The sequence below is a fragment of the Oncorhynchus gorbuscha genome, linkage group LG15 (genome assembly GCF_021184085.1).
Source record: "Oncorhynchus gorbuscha isolate QuinsamMale2020 ecotype Even-year linkage group LG15, OgorEven_v1.0, whole genome shotgun sequence".
Taxonomy (NCBI): Eukaryota; Metazoa; Chordata; class Actinopteri; order Salmoniformes; family Salmonidae; genus Oncorhynchus; species Oncorhynchus gorbuscha.
The window spans coordinates 68,422,396-68,444,151 of NC_060187.1; the positions used below are offsets into that span (position 1 = coordinate 68,422,396).

General features: G+C 47.6%; 1 protein-coding gene across 9 annotated transcripts in view; it reads right to left on the bottom strand.

The window, feature by feature from the left end:
• Positions 1–21,756, bottom strand: part of LOC123997870 (triple functional domain protein-like) — a 176,997-nt gene that overhangs the window by 89,361 nt on the left and 65,880 nt on the right. For 7 of the 9 annotated variants that reach the window (XR_006832194.1, XM_046302506.1, XM_046302505.1 and 4 more), the window contains 6 exons: positions 19,131–19,205; positions 18,215–18,329; positions 16,527–16,719; positions 12,891–13,439; positions 11,929–12,051; positions 1,340–1,531 (listed from right to left, as the gene is read on the bottom strand). Coding sequence is in view for 8 of the 9 variants with exons in the window: in XM_046302506.1 (XP_046158462.1) it covers positions 1,340–1,531; positions 11,929–12,051; positions 12,891–13,439; positions 16,527–16,719; positions 18,215–18,329; positions 19,131–19,205 (1,247 nt within the window). In the remaining variant the exon portion in view is untranslated. Of the gene's footprint in view, positions 1–1,339; positions 1,532–11,928; positions 12,052–12,890; positions 13,440–16,526; positions 16,720–16,908; positions 17,330–18,214; positions 18,330–19,130; positions 19,206–21,756 lie in introns of those variants that run through there. The other 2 variants (XM_046302508.1, XM_046302509.1) reach the window with 2 other exon arrangements.

A 21,756-nucleotide genomic window follows, 5' to 3' on the forward strand; every position in this document is an offset into this window, starting at 1 on the left:
TTCTACTACTTGAAATAACGTCATGACTACCACAGTAACTAGCGCACACAAAAACACTTCTTCTAAAATACAAAAATGTGTAAATAGCAAAAACAGCCATTGAAAAATACTTATAATTGTCCTTGTGTCTGTCTCTCTAACCCTCCCTCCCTCCCTCCCTCCCTCCCTCCCTCCCTCCCTCCCTCCCTCCCTCCCTCCCTCCCTCCCTCCCTCCCTCCCTCCCTCCCTCCCTCCCTCCCTGTCTGTCTGTCTGTCTGTCTGTCTGTCTGTCTGTCTGTCTGTCTGTCTGTCTGTCTGTCTGTCTGTCTGTCTGTCTGTCTGTCTGTCTGTCTGTCTGTCTGTCTGTCTGTCTGTCTGTTTTATATATCAGTCAATTACACATTCATGGCAGGGGACGAAAGCAACACATTGCCTTGCAGGCAGCCCTAGCTAACATTATTATTAGCTCTGCATTATCCCAGCAGCGTACTACAATGCCATTAAGAGATAGGAACTATTTTCATCTGTTCCTGTGGGAGCTGTCCAGGGAGAGGAGGAGAGGAAAGTAGAACAGAAAGTAGAGGCACTTCAGGAGAATAATGATACAAAACAAGTGATTATTCTAGAAATGAAGGGATGAAGAGAGCGGAGATAAAAGACATAGGCATCATGTCATAAAAAAATGTCAGTGTGTGCGTCTCTCTCTCTCTCTTTGTGTTTCTCCTCAACCATCCCCCCGTTCGTCCCCAGACTGACAGAGAGGTCTAGAACCATGGTAAAGAAACACAGACACACACACACACACGCACATAACTCAAACTTAGCTTCACATGCCAACCGCACACAGCCAAACATCAGATACGACACCTCCACACGAATCAGTTTGTTGGAAAACACATGACAACAACTAAGTCCATATAGAAAATGGGCTTACAATACAGCCTCTTCCAAAGCAGGGGAAGATTCAATCTATGGAGTAGCTTCAAATCCTTGCGGACAGTAGGGTACACAAACATGTAGTCTATAACAATACTGCCCACCCTGCTACTCTGGACATCTGGTTTCAACCTGACCTCATGCACTACAATAGAGGTGAAGAGAGAAGAATGCAGAGAGGGAGGAGGAGAAAGGAAGACAGACTGGAAGAAAAAGCTTAAGTGATGAAAGACGGAGAAAGGAGGTGGAGCAAATTGAGGCAGAGAGAGGAAAATAACAAGAGTGTGGGTCTCTGTAGGAGCACACCGCTGGAACAGGTAGTAGAGGGTCAGAGTGTTTTGGCCCTTTCCTGTTCAATCTGGAAAATCACAATGTGTGTGTGCGAGTGTTGTTGTGTGTGTGTGTGTGTGTGCTTCCTCCTCACCTGGTCCACCTTCAGGTGGAAGGCAGCAGACATCTCCAGTAGGGTGGAGCGTTCGTCCAGGGCAGCAGCGAAGGCCTTCCACTCCTGCTCCAACTGACCTGAGATCTGCTGGATCTGCTGCGATGCGTAGTGCCCAGACTCCAACAGCCGGTTCCCCACAGACATGATACGGTTGATATTTACATAGACATTCTGGAAGGAGAGTGGATGAGACATATTAGATATTCTGTAAGAGGGGAGAAGACATGACGAGGTTAATAGTTACATTGACATTCTAGAAGGAGAGGGAGGACACATGATAGACATTCTGTAAGGAGAGGGAGGGGACATGATAGACATTCTGTAAGGAGAGGGAGGGGACATGATAGACATTTTGTAAGGAGAGGGAGGGGACATGATAGACATTCTGTAAGGAGAGGGAGGGGACATGATAGACATTCTGTAAGGAGAGGGAGGGGACATGATAGACATTCTGTAAGGAGAGGGAGGGGATATGATAGACATTCTGTAAGGAGAGGGAGGGGACATGATAGACATTCTGTAAGGAGAGGGAGGGGACATGATAGACATTCTGTAAGGAGAGGGAGGGGACATGATAGACATTCTGTAAGGAGAGGGAGGGGACATGATAGACATTATGTAAGGAGAGGGAGGGGACATGATAGACATTCTGTAAGGAGAGGGAGGGTACATGATAGACATTCTGTAAGGAGAGGGAGGGGACATGATAGACATTCTGTAAGGAGAGGGACGGGACATGATAGACATTCTGTAAGGAGAGGGAGGGTACATGATAGACATTCTGTAAGGAGAGGGAGGGTACATGATAGACATTCTGTAAGGAGAGGGACGGGACATGATAGACATTCTGTAAGGAGAGGGAGGGGACATGATAGACATTCTGTAAGGACAGGGACGGGACATGATAGACATTCTGTAAGGACAGGGACGGGACATGATAGACATTCTGTAAGGAGAGGGAGGGGACATGATAGACATTCTGTAAGGAGAGGGAGGGGACATGATAGACATTCTGTAAGGAGAGGGAGGGGACATGATAGACATTCTGTAAGGAGAGGGAGGGGACATGATAGACATTCTGTAAGGAGAGGGAGGGGACATGATAGACATTCTGTAAGGAGAGGGAGGGGACATGATAGACATTCTGTAAGGAGAGGGAGGGGATATGATAGACATTCTGTAAGGAGAGGGAGGGGACATGATAGACATTCTGTAAGGAGAGGGAGGGGATATGATAGACATTCTGTAAGGAGAGGGAGGGGACATGATAGACATTCTGTAAGGAGAGGGAGGGGACATGATAGACATTCTGTAAGGAGAGGGAGGGGACATGATAGACATTCTGTAAGGAGAGGGAGGGGATATGATAGACATTCTGTAAGGAGAGGGAGGGGACATGATAGACATTCTGTAAGGAGAGGGAGGGGACATGATAGACATTCTGTAAGAAGAGGGAGGGTACATGATAGACATTTTGTAAGGAGAGGGAGGGGACATGATAGACATTCTGTTAGGAAAGGGAGGGGACATGATAGACATTCTGTAAGGAGAGGGAGGGGACATGATAGACATTCTGTAAGGAGAGGGAGGGGACATGATAGACATTCTGTAAGGAGAGGGAGGGGACATGATAGACATTCTGTAAGGAGAGGGACGGGACATGATTGATATTCTGTACGGAGAGGGAGGGGACATGATAGACATTTTGTAAGGAGAGGGGGGGACATGATAGACATTCTGTAAGGAGAGGGAGGGGACATGATAGACATTCTGTAAGGAGAGGGAGGGGACATGATAGACATTCTGTAAGGAGAGGGAGGGGACATGATAGACATTCTGTAAGGAGAGGGAGGGGACATGATAGACATTCTGTAAGGAGAGGGAGGGGACATGATAGACATTCTGTAAGGAGAGGGAGGGGACATGATAGACATTCTGTAAGGAGAGGGAGGGGACATGATAGACATTCTGTAAGGAGAGGGAGGGGACATGATAGACATTCTGTAAGGAGAGGGAGGGTACATGATAGACATTCTGTAAGGAGAGGGAGGGGACATGATAGACATTCTGTTAGGAAAGGGAGGGGACATGATAGACATTCTGTAAGGAGAGGGAGGGGACATGATAGACATTCTGTAAGGAGAGGGAGGGGACATGATAGACATTCTGTAAGGAGAGGGAGGGGACATGATAGACATTCTGTAAGGAGAGGGACGGGACATGATTGATATTCTGTACGGAGAGGGAGGGGACATGATAGACATTTTGTAAGGAGAGGGAGGGGACATGATAGACATTCTGTAAGGAGAGGGAGGGGACATGATAGACATTCTGTAAGGAGAGGGAGGGGACATGATAGACATTCTGTAAGGAGAGGGAGGGGACATGATAGACATTCTGTAAGGAGAGGGAGGGGACATGATAGACATTCTGTAAGGAGAGGGAGGGGACATGATAGACATTCTGTAAGGAGAGGGAGGGGACATGATAGACATTATGTAAGGAGAGGGGACTAAAGTGTTACCAATATTTACATAGACAGAGGGAGGCAGGGGGAGGGAGGGGGGAGGGAGGGAGAAAGACAGAGAGAGCGAGAAGGAGAGGGAGTGAGACAGACAGACAGACAGACAGGGTGACAGACAGAGAGGGAGGACAACAGGGAGCGAGTCACAGACAGGCAGGAAGGGAGGAGGGACGGAGACAGAGAGGGGCGGTAGACGGACAAACATAAAGACAGACAGAGACAGAGAGAGAAGGAGACAGACAGACAGAAAGGGAGGGAGACAAACAGACAGAGAGGGAGGGAGACAGACAGTGAGGGAGGGAGACAAACAGACAGAGAGGGAGACAGACAGACAGTGAGGGAGGGAGACAGACAGTGAGGGAGGGAGACAGACATTGAGGGAGGGTTAGAAAGACAGAGATCAACACAGGGTGGGCCATGGCTACAGACCCAGCCTCAGGAGTGCCTACGTCCATAGTAAGGGCTTGGGAGGCTGGTGAGAAGTTAACACAGGACACACACAACACAACCTACTGTACACACACACACACACACACACACACACACACACACACACACACACACACACACACACACACACACACACACACACACACACACACACACACACACACACACACACACACACACACACACACACACACACACAACCCAGTCCAAATCAATCACCCAGAGAGACTATTACTCACTGAGAAGAGAACAGAACCCCTCCAGTCCAAATGAAAACACCAGCTAGCCTTGGCTTCTACTCTCTTACGTTACAGTGAACAGAGGGGAGGTAAACTGTCAACTGGAAACAGACAATAAGGGGACTAGTATCATAGTGCTAAGTGCCTGTATTGTGAAACCAAACAAATCTGCATCCTGTCGAGAAAATACATTGAATGGTAAAGCCAGAAATGTGTACAGAACTGAGAATATCAGTGAAGTCAAAAATGGTAAATGGTAAATTACATTGTTACAACATTTCAAAATGGTCACCCAACTGCTGAACCAACAAACACAGCCAATCAAAAGCTAAAGGAAGTGACGGTGAGCGTGTAGCAGGCAGCTGATCTTAGTTATCCTGTGAAGCGTAGCGAGCCGAGCGGAGTGGAGGGGCTACACCCGTGGGAGAGGAGGAAGTCCCTCTAGTCTGACCACATGTCCACATGCTTCCACTCAGCCAGCCCCAGTCAGCCCCGACGGACACCCACAACACTGTGTGTGGCTGGGTGGGGACAGAGAAGGGGAGGTGAGGATAAGGGAGTGCATAGCAGGAGATCCACCCTGACAGAAAGGAGGTTCAGTCACGGGTCATGAGTTTCTCCCTCTCCTTTATCACCCATATCACAGTGATAATCACAGGGCTTAAGGCCACACCCCTCACTGCCTGCCTGCTGCTCAAAACGTAACACTTTGGAGGGGTTTTATTGTGGTAGTACAGCTTTTAATCCAAAGAAAAGTGAATAGTGGGATCTAGTGTATGGTACAGTCACACACAGGCTGTGTTGTACCAAAACAGTGGTCATTACTTTCCAGTCCTATTGGCTCTAGTACAGCTCAACAATGGCCACGCTTCTTCCCCTGTTTGAGAAGCTCTTTTAGTAGGCTTCCTCTTTCATGTGGTCAGAGCTACAACGTTATCCCAACGGTTTAATGAGGTGTTTATGGGAGACGAGCTCTCGCTGCCAGCTGTAGACACACACACACACACAGTTGATGAGCTCTCGCTGCCTGCTGTAGAGATCTACGGCATGCTGGGTAATTAAGGTTAGGGATCGATACCCTCCCTGACGCTGTCAGTGTCAGCCTACTACTCGCACACTAAAACCAAAACAACACCAAATCAACACCATGTCTCTTTCATTTTGGTCCACGAAGCTGTTGTGACAAGATAGACATAGATCAGCAAACACAAATTAATTATTCAGTTTGTTTTACATGCAGGACTGTTAGCATTCAATTACCCCTGGCTGAAACAGGTTTTTGTAGCCTGGTTTTTATCTAAATGAGAGGCTTTAATGAATCACACAACACCGCAGTGTGCTCTGAAACAGAGGTGGGTGAATCCTCATTATACTAATCCATAGCAAGGGAACATCAATGGACCAATGTTCAACATCTCTGTCTGTCTGCAAACACTTTTTAAACTGATGCGAGTTGTGAACACCACACGCGGACAAACAGTCAGACATACGGACGGGCAGAACGGACACACACAGGGCTGGGCTAGATAAAATGCCTCTGACTCCGACAACATCTGTGAAGCATTCAAATGAGAGGTTAAATAACAGCCTCTCTTCACTACGTCTTCATTCCTGGATGTAAAACGACAGACAGCATGGTATCTTAGCCAGGGGAGCTAGACAGAGGGCAGGCCTACTGTAAAACGCCAGACAGCATGGTATCTTAGCCAGGGGAGCTAGACAGAGGGCAGGCCTAATGTAAAACGGCAGACAGCATGGTATCTTAGCCAGGGGAGCTAGACAGAGGGCAGGCCTAATGTAAAACGACAGACAGCAAGGTATCTTAGCCAGGGGAGCTAGACAGAGGGCAGGCCTAATGTAAAACGACAGACAGCATGGTATCTTAGCCAGGGGAGCTAGGCAGAGGGCAGGCCTAATGTAAAACGACAGACAGCATGGTATCTTAGCCAGGGGAGCTAGGCAGAGGGCAGGCCTAATGTAAAACTCCTGGAGGACCCGGGTTAAAGGGAAAGTAAACACTGGGCCAGGCCTCTGCATAGTATCCATTGAGTGATCACATTACATACACCACCAAGGCTTACCCACACAGCAGCATACCACAGAACCTTCCTCTGTCTCTCAAGCATCACACATACTGAGCAGGGAGGGTCCACTCCACAGAGGAAAATACTGGCACTTATACTGCTGTCACAAAGCCCATTTTTGCATGGCAAAGATATGAAGTGTGGCCGCTTTCCATCTCATCATCCCAGACTTGGGGAAATCAAAACAAATGCAATCAAGAGTTATTTGTCTACGCCACAGGGACTGGTCCGACACCGGGTGTATAGTGACATGTGAACATGATAATGATAGTGTTTCCATTGTGTTTTCGGTGTAAACAAACAGGCAACATTACAGATAGGAGATAGGATCAGGATGGAACAGGAAGAACTAATCAATGAGACTGACACAGTAATTGAGGGCTTGGCATTCGCCAATAACCCAAGTCTGAGTCCCAAATGGCACCCTGTTCCCTATATAGTGCACTACTTTTGACCTGGGCCCATATGGCTCAAGTCAAATGTAGTGCACTGTATGTAGGGAATAGGGTGTCATTTGGGACACAGACCTGGGCCCAGAGACTCTGAGAGAAGAGAACGTCTTGAACAGGAAGCTCCTGGGGTTACTGGCTGGCTTCTCCAAAATGGGGAACACGACAGAAAGGCTATTTTTTATTTCATATTTACCTTGTTTTAATATTCACACAGAGAGGAGACACTAGGAGACTAGGCCACAATGACATCACATGCCCATTCTAGCATTACCATTTCTATTATGTGTTTCAAACAGGCTTCCATTCTGTCGCTATCGGATGGCCATCTGCTTTTCTATTGAACTGGTTTTGAATTTCTGGGCCGTTTCTCCCCAAAGTGGAACCATAGAGTTTAATGTTACAACACCCCCATACGGGGCAGACTGCCATCACATGTCCATACTTTTCATTTGCATACTACAAATGACATAATCATAGCAGATCATCAGCCTCAGCCTAAATGGCTGAACTCTAGTCTAGCTGGGGAATCTGGGATATTAGGATATTTACTCATAACAGTGAACGCATTAACACATTGTGATTAATACTGCTGCTGTCCATGATGCTTTTATTGTGATAATCTGCCCTTTCAAACATACGCACACACACATTTTACCCTCACAGTATCATCATCAGCAACTAGCTCTACCTCCCAAATTTGATCCTGACAGTCACACAGTCTTTCTAGTCAACAGGAAGCATGGCATCCTGGGGAAAAGGAGGCGTCAGTCCCTCTGTTTCAGAATCCCCCTGCCTTTTGTTGACACTGCACAGTGATGGCTAAGTCACGCACAATAATGCCTGTGTGACTGTGACCAGGGCTGGGTCTAGGTCTGGGTGATCCCCCTGCCTCAATGGGGCCTGTCTGTCTGTCCGCTTCTCAAAACAAGCTAGGCTGGCTCAGCACAAAATAACTCGATAAACCTCTTACAAGCAAGATCATACTAAATGATGAGAGGATACCATTTAATTGTATAGAGAAGTGGTTCCCAAACTGTTGGGCGAGGAGTCAGCAGAAAAAAAGAAATGCAATTGTTTTTTTAAGGAACTTAGTCCGGATTTGAACTTACTCTTGAAAGTTGTAATAGAAGAATGCACAAGGTGCCATTTGGAAATTGGGTAGTGTCTCATCAGTTCTTCTTGTCTTGTCAGTCATTGCAGACCTTAGAGCTATTAATAACTTGTCAGAAATGTCCAGATCAACTAGCCCATATCTACGTTTTTAAATTATTTTTTTTTAGGCCCTTTATATTGTTGTAATTTTTTGTCATTCAAATATCACATGAATACACATTAGACATGGCAAAATGTATAGAATTGCTATAAAATGTGCTCCCTCTCCGGCCTCTAGGTCACCAGGCTGCTCGTTATGGCGCACCATCTGTCACCATCGTTACGCGCATTATGACACTCACCTGGACTCCATCACCTCCTTGATTCGATAGGCTCCCATCCCTCAGCTGGTTCGACAGGCTGCCATGCCTCAGCTGGTTCGATAGGCTGCCATGCCTCAGCGGGATCGATAGGCTGCCATGCCTCAGCGGGATCGATAGGCTGCCATGCCTCAGCTGGCTAAATAGGTTCCCATCCCTCAGCTGGCTAGATAGGCTCCCATGCCTCAGCTGGCTAGATAGGCTCCCATGCCTCAGCTGGTTCGACAAGATGCCATGCCTGAGTTGGCTTGATAGGTTCCCATACATTAGCTGGCTCGATAGGTTCCCATGCCTCAGCGGGATCGATAGGTTCCCATGCCTCAGCGGGATCGATAGGTTCCCATGCCTCAGCGGGATAGATAGGCTGCCATGCCTCGGCGGTTTCGATAGGCTGCAACGCCTCAGCTGGCTCGATAGGCTCCCATGCCTCAGCGGGATCGATAGGCTGCCATGCCTCAGCGGGATCGATAGGCTGCCATGCCTCGGCGGTTTCGATAGGCTGCAACGCCTCAGCTGGCTCGATAGGCTCCCATGCCTCAGCTGGCTCGATAGGCTGCCATGCCTCAGCGGGATCGATAGGCTGACATACCTCAGCGGGATCGATAGGCTGCCATGCCTCGGCGGTTTCGATAGGCTGCAACGCCTCAGCTGGCTCGATAGGCTCCCATGCCTCAGCGGTATTGATAGGCTGCCATGCCTCAGCGGGATCGATAGGCTGCTATGCCTCGGCGGTTTCGATAGGCTGCAACGCCTCAGCTAGCTCGATAGGCTCCCATGCCTCAGCGGGATCGATAGGCTGCCATGCCTCAGCGGGATCGATAGGCTGCCATGCCTCAGCGGGATCGATAGGCTGCCATGCCTCAGCGGGATCGATAGGCTGCCATGCCTCAGCGGGATCGATAGGCTGCCATGCCTCACGGGATCGATAGGCTGCCATGCCTCGGCGGTTTCGATAGGCTGCAACGCCTCAGCTGGCTCGATAGGCTCCCATGCCTCAGCGGGATCGATAGGCTGCCATGCCTCAGCGGGATCGATAGGCTGCCATGCCTCGGCGGTTTCGATAGGCTGCCATGCCTCGGCGGTTTCGATAGGCTGCAACGCCTCAGCTGGCTCGATAGGCTCCCATGCCTCAGCTGGCTCGATAGGCTGCCATGCCTCAGCAGGATCGATAGGCTGACATGCCTCAGCGGGATCGATAGGCTGACATGCCTCAGCGGGATCGATAGGCTCCCATGCCTCAGTTGGTTCGACAAGCTGCCATGCCTCAGCTGGCTAAATAGGTTCCCATCCCTCAGCTGGCTAGATAGGCTGCCATGCCTCAGCGGGTTTGATAGGCTGCCATGCCTCAGCGAGATCGATAGGCTGCCATGCCTCAGCGGGATCGATAGGCTGCCATGCCTCAGCGGGATCGATAGGCTGCCATGCCTCAGCGGGACCCATAGGCTGCCATGCCTCGGCGGTTTCGATAGGCTGCAACGTCTCAGCTGGCTCGATAGGCTCCCATGCCTCAGCTGGCTCGATAGGCTCCCATTCCTCAGCTGGTTCGACAAGCTGCCATGCCTCAGCTGGCTAAATAGGTTCCCATCCCTCAGCTGGCTAGATAGGTTCCCATGCCTCAGCGAGATCGATAGGTTCTCATGCCTCAGCGAGATCGATAGGCTGCCATGCCTCAGTGGGATTGATAGGCTGCCATGCCTCAGCGGGATCGACAGGCTGCCATACCTCAGCTGGTTTGTTAGGCTCCCATGCCTCAACTGGTTCGACAGGCTTCCATGCCTCAGCTGGTTCGACAGGCTGCCATGCCTCAGCGGGTTTGATAGGCTGCCATGCCTCAGCTGGCTTGACAGGCTGCCATGCCTCAGCTGGTTCGAAAGGCTCCCATGCCTCAGCTGGTTCGATAGGCTCCCATGCCTCAGCTGGTTCGATAGGCTCCCACGCCTCAGCTGGTTCGAAAGGTTGCCATGCCTCCTCTGGTTCGATAGGCTCCCATGCATCAGCTGGCTCGATAGGCTCCCATGCCTCAGCTGGGTGAACAGGTTCCCGCTGGCCCGACGGAGGCAACCGGGGAGGTCTCAGCCGGCTCATCAGGCTCTCTTGCCTCATCCGGTTCGTGGAGGCCACAGGGATGATCCCGGGGATCAGTTGGCGTCCTGCGGCTGGATGTGTGCTGTTCGAGTTTCTTCTTTGTATTATGTTCCATTTATTTATTACAACACTCACTCCCTGAACTTGCTTCCCAACTCTCAGTACACGTCGTTACAAAAACTGCAAGTAGAATTGCAGGAAATAAGCTTTAAACCTAAAAATTCACTCCACCATAGGTGGTAGGCGCGGGATGTTCCCCAATGCAGGACGGAGGGGGGGTTTGGGAACCCCTGGTATAGATTAATACGTCCAAGGAAACAATGTCATACAGAAAGAGCACTGCAACTTAGTGTAAATGTACTTTACAGTATTATACCACCATACAATCCAGAGCTAGGTTCCCCAACTGGACAGCCTCAATTCATTGTTAGACATAAAAAAATGCAAAAACAGTTCCAAAGGATTTTAATTTAGGAAATCTGTTCCCAAGTATTTCCATGCATAATAGAGAGATGTGATCATATACAAATGTAAGTAAGATTTGAAATTATTATGTTTTAGTCAAAAATGATATCTGTTTGGGCTTCTTGTGGTCAATTTGTAGAAATTATTTGTAATTACTGCATGTTCCAGCCCCATGACCACCAGCTCAAGAGAAAAATCTGCCTGCAGCTGAATCTAGTTGATGATCCTGATCCAAAAATACAGTACAACAAAAAGCTAGGGCTTCCATTCATGTCCTCATTTTCCCCTTTAGGTCCCATGAGCAGCAGAGAGTAGATGGGGGCCAGAGCTAGGGCCCTGTACTGACTACTGACAGCCAGGGCAAGGAACAGGAGAGGGCAAGGACGAGTGGAGGGAGAGAGGGCAGGGAGACCAAGTGATTCATCATCTTCCCCTACAGAACACAGCTAGGGCTGTTTAACCCTGCAGGCAGCCAGGGAGGTTCAGGGCGGGCAGCACACACATACACGCACACATACAGACAGACACACACAAACACACACATGCAGGAGATGGATGGCTTGTCTCAACCTCACACTGCATGTGGTAGCTACTGGGAGGACTGTTTAGTTTAACCCATCATTATGTGGCCCTTTTAAAGGGGGGTGACTATAAATAAGCTATAGATTACTATAAATAAGGTATAGACGACTATCAATACGCTTCAATGTATTTTAACACAAAGCTGAGGGGTACAGTAGTTTATGGTCATTGTAAATGTTTATGGTCATCAGTAAAGTAGAAGAGTACATTCATACCATACAGTTCATGGCAAAGTGGTTGTGCTGAGTCTGCAGCTCCCCGGCATGCTGGTGGTTCCCTCCTATCTCTGTGTAGCTGGTCAGGAACAGGCCCTTGTTGTGCATGATCCAGTCAAACATCTGTGGGCGGCGCGACACACACACAGCCATGGGCACACAAACGCGCACACAGGCAGGCACAAGCACACAGAAGAAGGTCTCTATTAGCAGGTACTGTATCTTACAGCTCTGGAGGGGTGAGAGAGAGACAGAGAGAGAGGGAGGGGGGCTAAAGGCTGATGACATGGATGTTTGGACTCTCAGGAAGGCAGATGGAATGACTCCACTCCACTGTATTGAACTGTGCATCAGCCTGACCCTAGTGTCATGTTGTCATACTGCCTAGACTCGTGATGTTGCCACTGGGAACGCCAGACAAGCTAGCATGACAAGAAACCTCATGGTGACAGCTACCATTTCAACTTGACCTCTGGGACATGCTTTAATAACCGGGGACAATAATAACATGCCTGGGGAGGAAGAGGAAGAGGATGAGGTGGTGGTGTAGGACGAGGAGGAGGAAGAGGAGGTGGTGGTGGGGAGATGTAATTAAAGCTTTGCTCTGACTAACTGACAAACATGTTTGTTTCCACAGCAGGGAAGCATCACATCACCATCTGGCTGATAGCTGCATGACATCCATATAACTGTAGCTGGATCTATGACACACTGACAGGCTATGGGCCATTACAGTATACTGCAAACAAGCATCATTACTCCTGCAGATACTTATCCCATTCTGTTTGCTATGAAGTAATATTCTCAGTGAAAATCCAGACTTCACTGGTGAGCTTGGGATGCGGCTCTCTAGTTATGCTAGGATGAGAGATATGGACCAAAATGTGAGTCCTTTGAATAGAAACAAGCCTTGTCCTATTAACACAAAAGTGAAAGTAGATTGTTATTAGTTCATAACATACCTTCTCTGCATCCTGCTCAAACAGCCGCAGCTGGAAGCACTGGTCCAGTTTCAGCTTGCGCATGTGCCACAGCTGCTGCAGGTGCTGGCGTGTGCCATGCAACTTGTCCAGCAGGGCACTCACTTTTGGCACCAGGTTGTGGGCATCTGGGTGGCCTGTGAGCCCATCGTTAGCATCCGTTCCCCCGCCGCCGTGGTTAGTGTAGCCTCCAGGGGTGACACTACCCTGCTGAAGCCTCTGGAGCAGCCTGCGTCCCTGTGTGTCCAACTCCTCCACCGAGGCCTTGGTGGCCCTCTTCTTGAGCGAGGCATGTTCCTCCATGAGGCGCCGTGCACACTCCAGGTCGCGCGGAAGGTCACGCTGCGCCAGGGTCTCCTGCAGCTCCTCCAGCCGCGCCAAAGCCCGGGCGGCATCGCCGGCAAAGTCCTCGAAGGCCACGCGCACATCGATCCACTCATCGTGGTCGTACTCCAGGCTGCCCTCGAAGTCTGACGTCAGCTGGGAGGGATCCACCACCTTGGTCAGGCCCTCGAGAGACACCATGACCGTCTGCAGGAAGAGGGAAGGGGAGGGTTCAGACACTAATATAAACAGCGGTCTGTGAGGAAGAGGGGGGGTTCAGACTAGAGGTCGACCGATTAATCGGAATGGCCGATTTCAAGTTTTCATAACAATCGGAAATCGGTATTTTTGGACACCGATTTGGCCGTTTTTTTATATTTTTTTTTTTACAGCTTTATTTAATCTTTATTTAACTAGGCAAATCAGTTAAGAACACATTCTTATTCTCAATGACAGCCTAGGAACGGTAGGTTAACTGCCTCATTCAGGGGCAGAACGACAGATTTTTACCTTGTCAGCTCGGGGATTCCATCTTGCAACCTTACAGTTAACTAGTTCAACGCTCTAACCACCTGCCTCTCATTGCACTCCACGAGGAGACTGCCTGCACCGCGACTGCAGTAAGCCAAGGTAAGTTATTAGCTAGCATTAAACTTATCTTATAAAAAACAATCAATCAATCAATCATAACCACTAGTTAACTACACATGGTTGATGATAATACTAGTTTATCTAGCGTGTCCTGCGTTGCATATAATCGATGTGGTGCGTATCGTTGCTCCAATGTCTACCTAACCATAAACATCATTGACTTTCTTAAAATCAATACACAAAGTATATATTTTTAAACCTGCATATTTAGCTAAAAGAAATCCAGGTCAGCAGGCAATATTAACCAGGTGAAATTGTGTCACTTCTCTTGCATTCATTGCGCGCAGAGTCAGTGTATATGCAACAGTTTGGGCTCCCTAATTTGCCAGAATTTTATGTAATTATGACATAACATTGAAGGTTGTGCAATGTAACAGCAATATTTAGACTTAGGGATGCCATCCGTTAGATAAAATGCGGAACGGTTCCGTACTTCACTGAAAGAATAAACGTCTTCTTTTCGAGATGATAGTTTCCCGATTCGACCATATTAATGACCTAAGGCTCGTATTTCTGTGTGTTATCATGTTATAACTAAGTCTATGATTTGATAGAGCAGTCTGACTGAGCGATGGTAGGCAGCAGCAGGCTTGTAAGCATTCATTCTAACAGCACTTTTGTGTGTTTGCCAGCAGCTGTTTATGACTTCAAGCCTATCAACTCCCGAGATTAGGCTGGTGTAACCGATGTGAAATGGCTAGCTAGTTAGCAGGGTGCGCGCTAATAGCGTTTCAAACGTCACTCGCTCTGAGACTTGGAGTTGTTGTTCCCCCTGCTCCGCAAGGGCCACGGCTTTCGTGGTGCGATGAGTAACGTTACTTCGAGGGTGGCTGTTGTCGTTGTGTTCCTGGTTCGAGCCCAGGTAGGAGCGAGGAAAGGGACGGAAGCTGTACTGTTACACGGGCAATACTATAGTGTCTATAAGAACATCCAATAGTCAAAGGTATATGAAATACAATTGGTATAGAGAGAAATAGTCCTATAATTCCTATAATAACTACAACCTAAAACTTCTTACCTGGGAATACTGAAGACTCATGTTAAAAGGAACCACCAGCTTTCATATGGTCTCATGTTCTGAGCAAGGAACTTAAACGTTAGCTTTCTTACATGGCACATATTGCGATTTTACTTTCTTCTCCAACACTTTGTTTTTCCATTATTTAAACCAAATTGAACATGTTTCATTATTTATTTGAGGCTAAATGAATTTTATTGATGTATTATATTAAGTTAAAATAAGTGTTCATTCAGTATTGTTGTAATTGTCATTATTACAAATAAATTTTAAAAATCGGCCGATTAATCGGCATTGACTTTTTTTGGTCCTCTAATAATCGTTATCGGCATCGGAGTTTAAAAATCATAATCGGTCGACCTCTAGTTCAGACACTAATATAAACAGCAGTTTGTGAGGAAGAGGGAGGTTTCAGACACTAATATAAACAGCAGTCTGTGAGGAAGAGGGAGGGTTCAGACACTAATATAAACAGCAGTCTGTGAGGAAGAGGGAGGGTTCAGACACTAATATAAACAGCAGTCTGTGAGGAAGAAGGAGGGTTCAGACACTAATATAAACAGCAGTCTGTGAGGAAGAGGGAGGGTTCAGACACTAATATAAACAGCAGTCTGTGAGGAAGAGGGAGGGTTCAGACACTAATATAAACAGCAGTCTGTGAGGAAGAGGGAGGGTTCAGACACTAATATAAACAGCAGTCTGTGAGGAAGGTATGGAAGGAGATCCGAGAAGTAGAATGTAATTTTATGACACTCATGACACGTCATTCATATTCTATGGGAGAGGCCCCAATGAAATTACACCCTGATGCAGATATCATTATCAATGACTATCATGTTACTAAACCAACTGAATAGATTGTGTTATCAAAATTCCACAACCAACATAATTAAACGTGGATTATGAGGAGTGGTCAACAACAGATCTATTACGCCCAATGTTCACTTGAAAAGGTGGGCAAAAACATTCCAGGGATTATAGCTGCAGCCATGTTACCAGTCATAACACATAAAATCCCTATGAGATAACGTCAACACATGCAGTATTCACAGCTCTTTAAAGCCCATTCATGTGTATGTTGTGTATTCTTTAGCAGTGGGCTCAGATTAACGCCAATCTGAATGTCCCTAATCAGACTGCCCTCTTTACTGAGACTCTGCTCTCTCTGAGGCCCATATATCCATGTTCCACTCTAAATAGGTCAGAACTAAATTTAACAGCTCCAGCTTCCTACCCACACGGGACTCTCTCTGTCACAGCTATAATATCACTTTCCAATTCCACACAACACTTCCTAGGGCTCATAACGATACCTTGGAACATTCAATTTGAAGGTAAACAATTCATTTGAAGAAAAACGAAGAAAAACATTCACATTGCAAACTAATTTCCTCATGCATTACAACTCCAGAGACTACAAACATATTCTCAGTATAGCCTAAAGATGATTAAGATATCAAATCTCCTCAGACACTTTTGGGAAAAGAGGTTGATTCAAAGCGGTTGAGTCATAATACTATAGTAGCAGTCTCAGAACCCATAAGGCAACCTCGCGCTAGGTAGCTCGCTCGCTCAAATTATTCTGTATGAAGGTCATCACAAGAGACAATCCAGGGTGGACCTACCTCAAATTCAAACTTGGAGCTCCCGAAATTGGTCCTCTGTTTCTGCCAGAAGTTGTCTGGTTTGATGATGAGGGCGACGTGGATGCAGGAAGGGAAGGATTCCTGCAGGATCTTCAGCAGAGGCTTGATGCTGTCCCACTTAGAGCCTCGCATGTCAACGATGACCGTGAAGCCATGTCTGCTCACCTCCTCACTGAGACAAACCAAGACAACAACCACAAGCAGCCATAAAATTCACAAATCACCAGTCAAATATTTTGTTTTCTTACATGACAAAAAACTTTTGTTAATATTCAAATGAAAATGAAATGGGTGATAAAAATCTCTTTCACCAGATGCCTCAGAAGAAAAAAACTTTGAGATGTTCAATGATTCCGCTTACCAAAAGGGTCCCGTTGCAAAAGTACCATAAAAGGATATCCCCAGTGTTTAAGGCTTAAAGTGAATGTCTCACAGCGCAGGAGGCCTTGTGCTCTGAACTAAATCACTATGACTTCACTCTCGGAAAGACCAGTCCAGTCGTCTCCCCGGGAGAAACCATAAGAAAACAGTGGGAGAGAACGAGTGAACCGGAGAGAGAGCCAAATACAAAGAGAGAGAGAGATAAAGTGAGAGCGAGAGTTTGTTTGTGTGTATAAAACCGCCCTCCCGCTGAGTGGACAGCACAGACAGTCTCGCCGAGGTAACGCTCCACTAGCAACTCCACTAGCCAAGCGCCCACGCCATCCACGTCATAGTCCAGACCGACGCCCCTTCCCTCTGGATGCCGCCCGCACCAGATCCCCTACACTGTTTTCCTATCCACTAGACAGCCTCTAGGCTAGTATCCAATAACACTGAAAACAGACAGAGAAGAGGAGAAGCTTGCCTGCAGCTAAACAGCACAGAGAGAGAGAGAGCGAAAAGGAGATGGCCTGAGAATATCTATCTGCAGTTAGTTATTAGTAAGTGACCCACTCCGCTGTGCTCTCCTCTGCTCTGCTCTGCCTGCCTGGCGTCATCAGCCCCTACAGAGAGAGGCCCAGGGGGAGTCTAACCTACATACAGCCCTGGACTGCACTGCACTACACTATAAACAAGCACATGCGCACCCACACACACACGCATACAGACAGACAGACGCAAATGCATACAGACACACACACACTGTATACTGAGTAAACTATGTCAACAGTCAGTGGTAACGGTACTGCACCAGGCTGAGGGCTGGAGTATAATATTAAAAGGAAGAATCAATTTCAAATAAAGCAGAGAGAGAAATCACAGTTGGGGAGGAATTGAATTTGAAAACACACAGCGATACACAGGTGGTAGTCTGGGGAGGGTTTCCTCATTCATGCTGGACTCCAATAGAATGTGACACAGAGGAGAGTCAACAAGCTGGTTTTCATTATCCAACTTTCAGAGTTAATACTGTGTGTGTGTGTGTGTGTGTGTGTGTGTGTGTGTGTGTGTGTGTGTGTGTGTGTGTGTGTGTGTGTGTGTGTGTGTGTGTGTGTGTGCGTGCGTGTGTGCGTGCGTGCGTGCGTGCGTGCGTGCGTGCGTGCGTGCGTGCGTGCGTGCGTGCGTGCGTGCGTGCGTGCGTGCGTGTGTGCGTGCGTGCGTGTTTGTGTGTGAAGTGCAGGGAAAGGAGGCTGGGCTGGGTTCAACAGTGTGTTCAGTTACCATGTATGTATAAGAAACAGTACCTGGGGATACCAGCGAGGTAGGCTATGAGTCTGCGGAGGTCCTCTGTTCGTATTCTGTCATGATTACTCCTGGCTGGGAAGGTAAGGACGGGACCCCCACGTCTATCTCGGCCACCTGGGGGGGACAGGAACCCGGACCATGAGAAACACACAACGGACAGCCAAGAAACAGGGATTTACAAATCCTGCTAGTTGTCCTCACCTTTTACAGTATCATGGACTCTTAGCGTAATACTGGCAACTAAAGAATGCATGACTATTTTACAATAATAGGAGTACTTTGAGGTGAAATCCCTCATCATATTCATAGCTGTTTACAGCATACTTTATAGCTTTTAGTAAGTGGCAAGACTAAGTCATGAGTCTTGACATGACTAAGTCATGTCAGCAGTAAGTCACAGCAGGTCAGGGTCATGGCACGGTTCACACAGACAGCTCCACTCACAGCTTAGCCGAAGCTACATCTCCCTGCAGAGGAAGCCTTGCCTGCCTGATGCTTCCCTGTTTTGTGTTGTAGGCTGTTGATCCCATCATAATGTGCTGCCTATTCCCAGTGCTCTGTAGTAAATGTAGAGCTGCAGTGAATCATGTGAGGTCGTGTGTGTGTGTGTGTGTGTGTGTGTGTGTGTGTGTGTGTGTGTGTGTGTGTGTGTGTGTGTGTGTGTGTGTGTGTGTGTGTGTGTGTGTGTGTGTGTGTGTGTGTGTGTGTGTGTGTGTGTGTGTGTGTGTGTGTGTGTGTGTGTGTGTGTGTGTGTGTGTGTGTGTGTGTGTGTGTGTGTGTGTGTGTGTGCGTGCGTGCGTGCGTGCGTGCATGTGTGTGTCTGTGTGTGTGTGTCTGTGTGTGTGTGTTCCCTTGACATTCTACAGACCATATAGAATGGTAAACACCATGGATCAGAGACATTGTGTTTCTCACCTGATATGAAGGCAACCTTTTCTTTAAGGATGGGCAGAACGTCTATGGCCTTCATCTCCTCATTTCGATGAAACCCTGAAATAAACAGGGAAATGCAGTCAGTCAGAACAGTACATCATACCATCAAGGTTCAGTTTTGGATTGAAGTTGACTTGATAACATGATGTCAGTCAATCAGTCATGTTCTCATCACCACTAATGCACAACTTGATTTGGGTTAGGACTGAAACAGTTCAGAGCCACAGAGTGTACCAGTCTGTTAAAAGTCAGTCTCTGAAGTTGACCCAAATCCAGCAGCAGAACCCTGACATGAGATTAAACCAGCCATGTCTTTGTCATTACAACCCTATGACAGGTTGAACTCTTGAGAAGGTCTAATATGAATTCAGGATGGTGACAACCACTAATAACAACAAAAATAGACGATAGAGGTTATGACCATTATGAAAGCAGTGACTAGATCGATAACATCATATCTATAGCTCTAACTCATGCCCTCACCTACTCACCAGATGGCTTACCCTCAAAATAGAGAGCAACCCACACGTGTACGAACGATCACACACACAACTTTACGTTGTGTCATAGCATCATAGCACAGCTTGTACATTTTTTATTTTTTTATTTAACCTTTATTTAACTAGGCAAGTCAGTTAAGAACAAATTCAAATTTACAATGATGGCCTCGGTACAGTGGGTTAACTGCCTTGTTCAGGGGCAAAACAACAGTTTTTTTCTCACTTTGTCAGCTCGGGGATTCAATCTTGCAACCTTTCGGTTACTGGCCCAACGCTCTAACCGCTAGGCTACCTGCCGCCCCAAATAAGACAGTAAATCCTGTAGACATACAGTGTAGTAGTAAACTCAGCAAAAAAAGAAACGTCCTCTCACTGTCAACTGTGTTTATTTTCAGCAACCTTAACATGTCTAAATATTTGTATGAACATAAGATTCAACAACAGAGACATAAACTGAACAAGTTCCACAGACATGTGACTAACAGAAATGGAATAATGTGTTTCTGAACAAAGGGAAGGTCAAAATCAAAGAAACTGTCAGTATCTGGTGTGGCCACCAGCTGCATTAAGTACTACAGTGCATCTCCTCATGGACTGCACCAGATTTGCCAGTTCCGGCTGTGAGATGTTACCCTCACTCTTCCACCAAGGCACCTGCAAGTTCCCGGACATTTCTAGGGGGAATGGCCCAAGCCCTCACCCTCCAACAGGTTTCAGACGTGCTCAATGGGATTGAGATCCGGGCTCTTCGCTGGCCATGTCAGAACACTAACATTCCTGTTTTGCAGGAAATCACGCATAGAAGGAGCAGTATGGCTGGTGGCATTGTCATGCTGGAGGGTCATGTCAGGATGAGCCTGCAGGAAGAGTACCACATGAGGGAGGAGGATGTCTTCCCTGTAACGCACAGAGTTGAGATTGCCTGCAATGACAACAAACTCAGTCCAATGATGCTGTGACACACCGCCCCAGACCATGACGGACCCTCCACCTCCAAATTGATCCCGCTCCAGAGTACAGGCCTCGGTATAACGCTCATTCTTTCGATGATAAACGCAAAACTGACCATCACCCCCGGTGAGACAAACCGCAACTCGTCAGGAAAGAGCACTTTTTGTCAGTCCTGTCTGGTCCAGCGACAGTGGGTTTGTGCCCATAGGCGACATTGTTGCCGGTGATGTCTGGTGAGTACCTGCCTTACAACAGGCCTACAAGCCATCCGCCCAGCCTCTCTCAGGATATTGCGGACAGTCTGAGCACTGATGGAATGGATTGTGCGTTCCTGGTGTAACTCGGGCAGTTGTTGTTGCCATCCTGTCCCTGTCCCGCAGGAGTGATGTTCGGATGTACCGATCCTGTGCAGGTGTTGTTACACGTGGTCTGCCACTGCGTGGACGATCAGCTGTCCGTCCTGTCTTCCTGTAGCGCTGTCTTAGGCGTCTTACAGTACGGACATTGCAATTTATTGCCCTTGCCACATCTGCAGTCCTCATGCCTCCTTGCAGCATGCCTAAGGCACGTTCACGCAGATGAGCAGGGAACCTGGGCATCTTTCTTTTGGTGTTTTTCAGTCAGTAGAAAGGCCTCTTTAGTGTCCTACGTTTTCCTAATTGTGACCTTAATTGCTTACCATCTGTAAGCTGTTAGTGGCTTAACGACCGTTCCACAGGTGCATGTTCATTAATTGTTTATGGTTCATTGAACAAGCATGGGAAACTGTGTTTAAACCCTTCACAATGAAGATCTGTGAAGTTATTTTGATTTTTACGAATGATCCTGAATAGACCTGGTAGAGCAGCAGCTTACTGTGTTAGGCCTGGTAGAGAAGCAGCTTACTGTGTAGACCTGGTAGATCTGCAGCTTACTGTGTAGACCTGGTAGAGCAGCAGCTTACTTTGTTAGACCTGGTAGACCTGCAGCTTACTGTGTTAGACCTGGTAGACCTGCAGCTTACTGTGTTAGACCTGGTAGAGCAGCAGCTTACTTAACTACTAAACTGGAGAGAGGAAACAGAGAGAGGGAGAGAGAGAGAGAGAGCGAGGGGGAGAGAGAGGGAAAATGAGAGAGAGAGAGGGAGGGAGCGAGAGAGAGGTCTATTTCAAATAAAG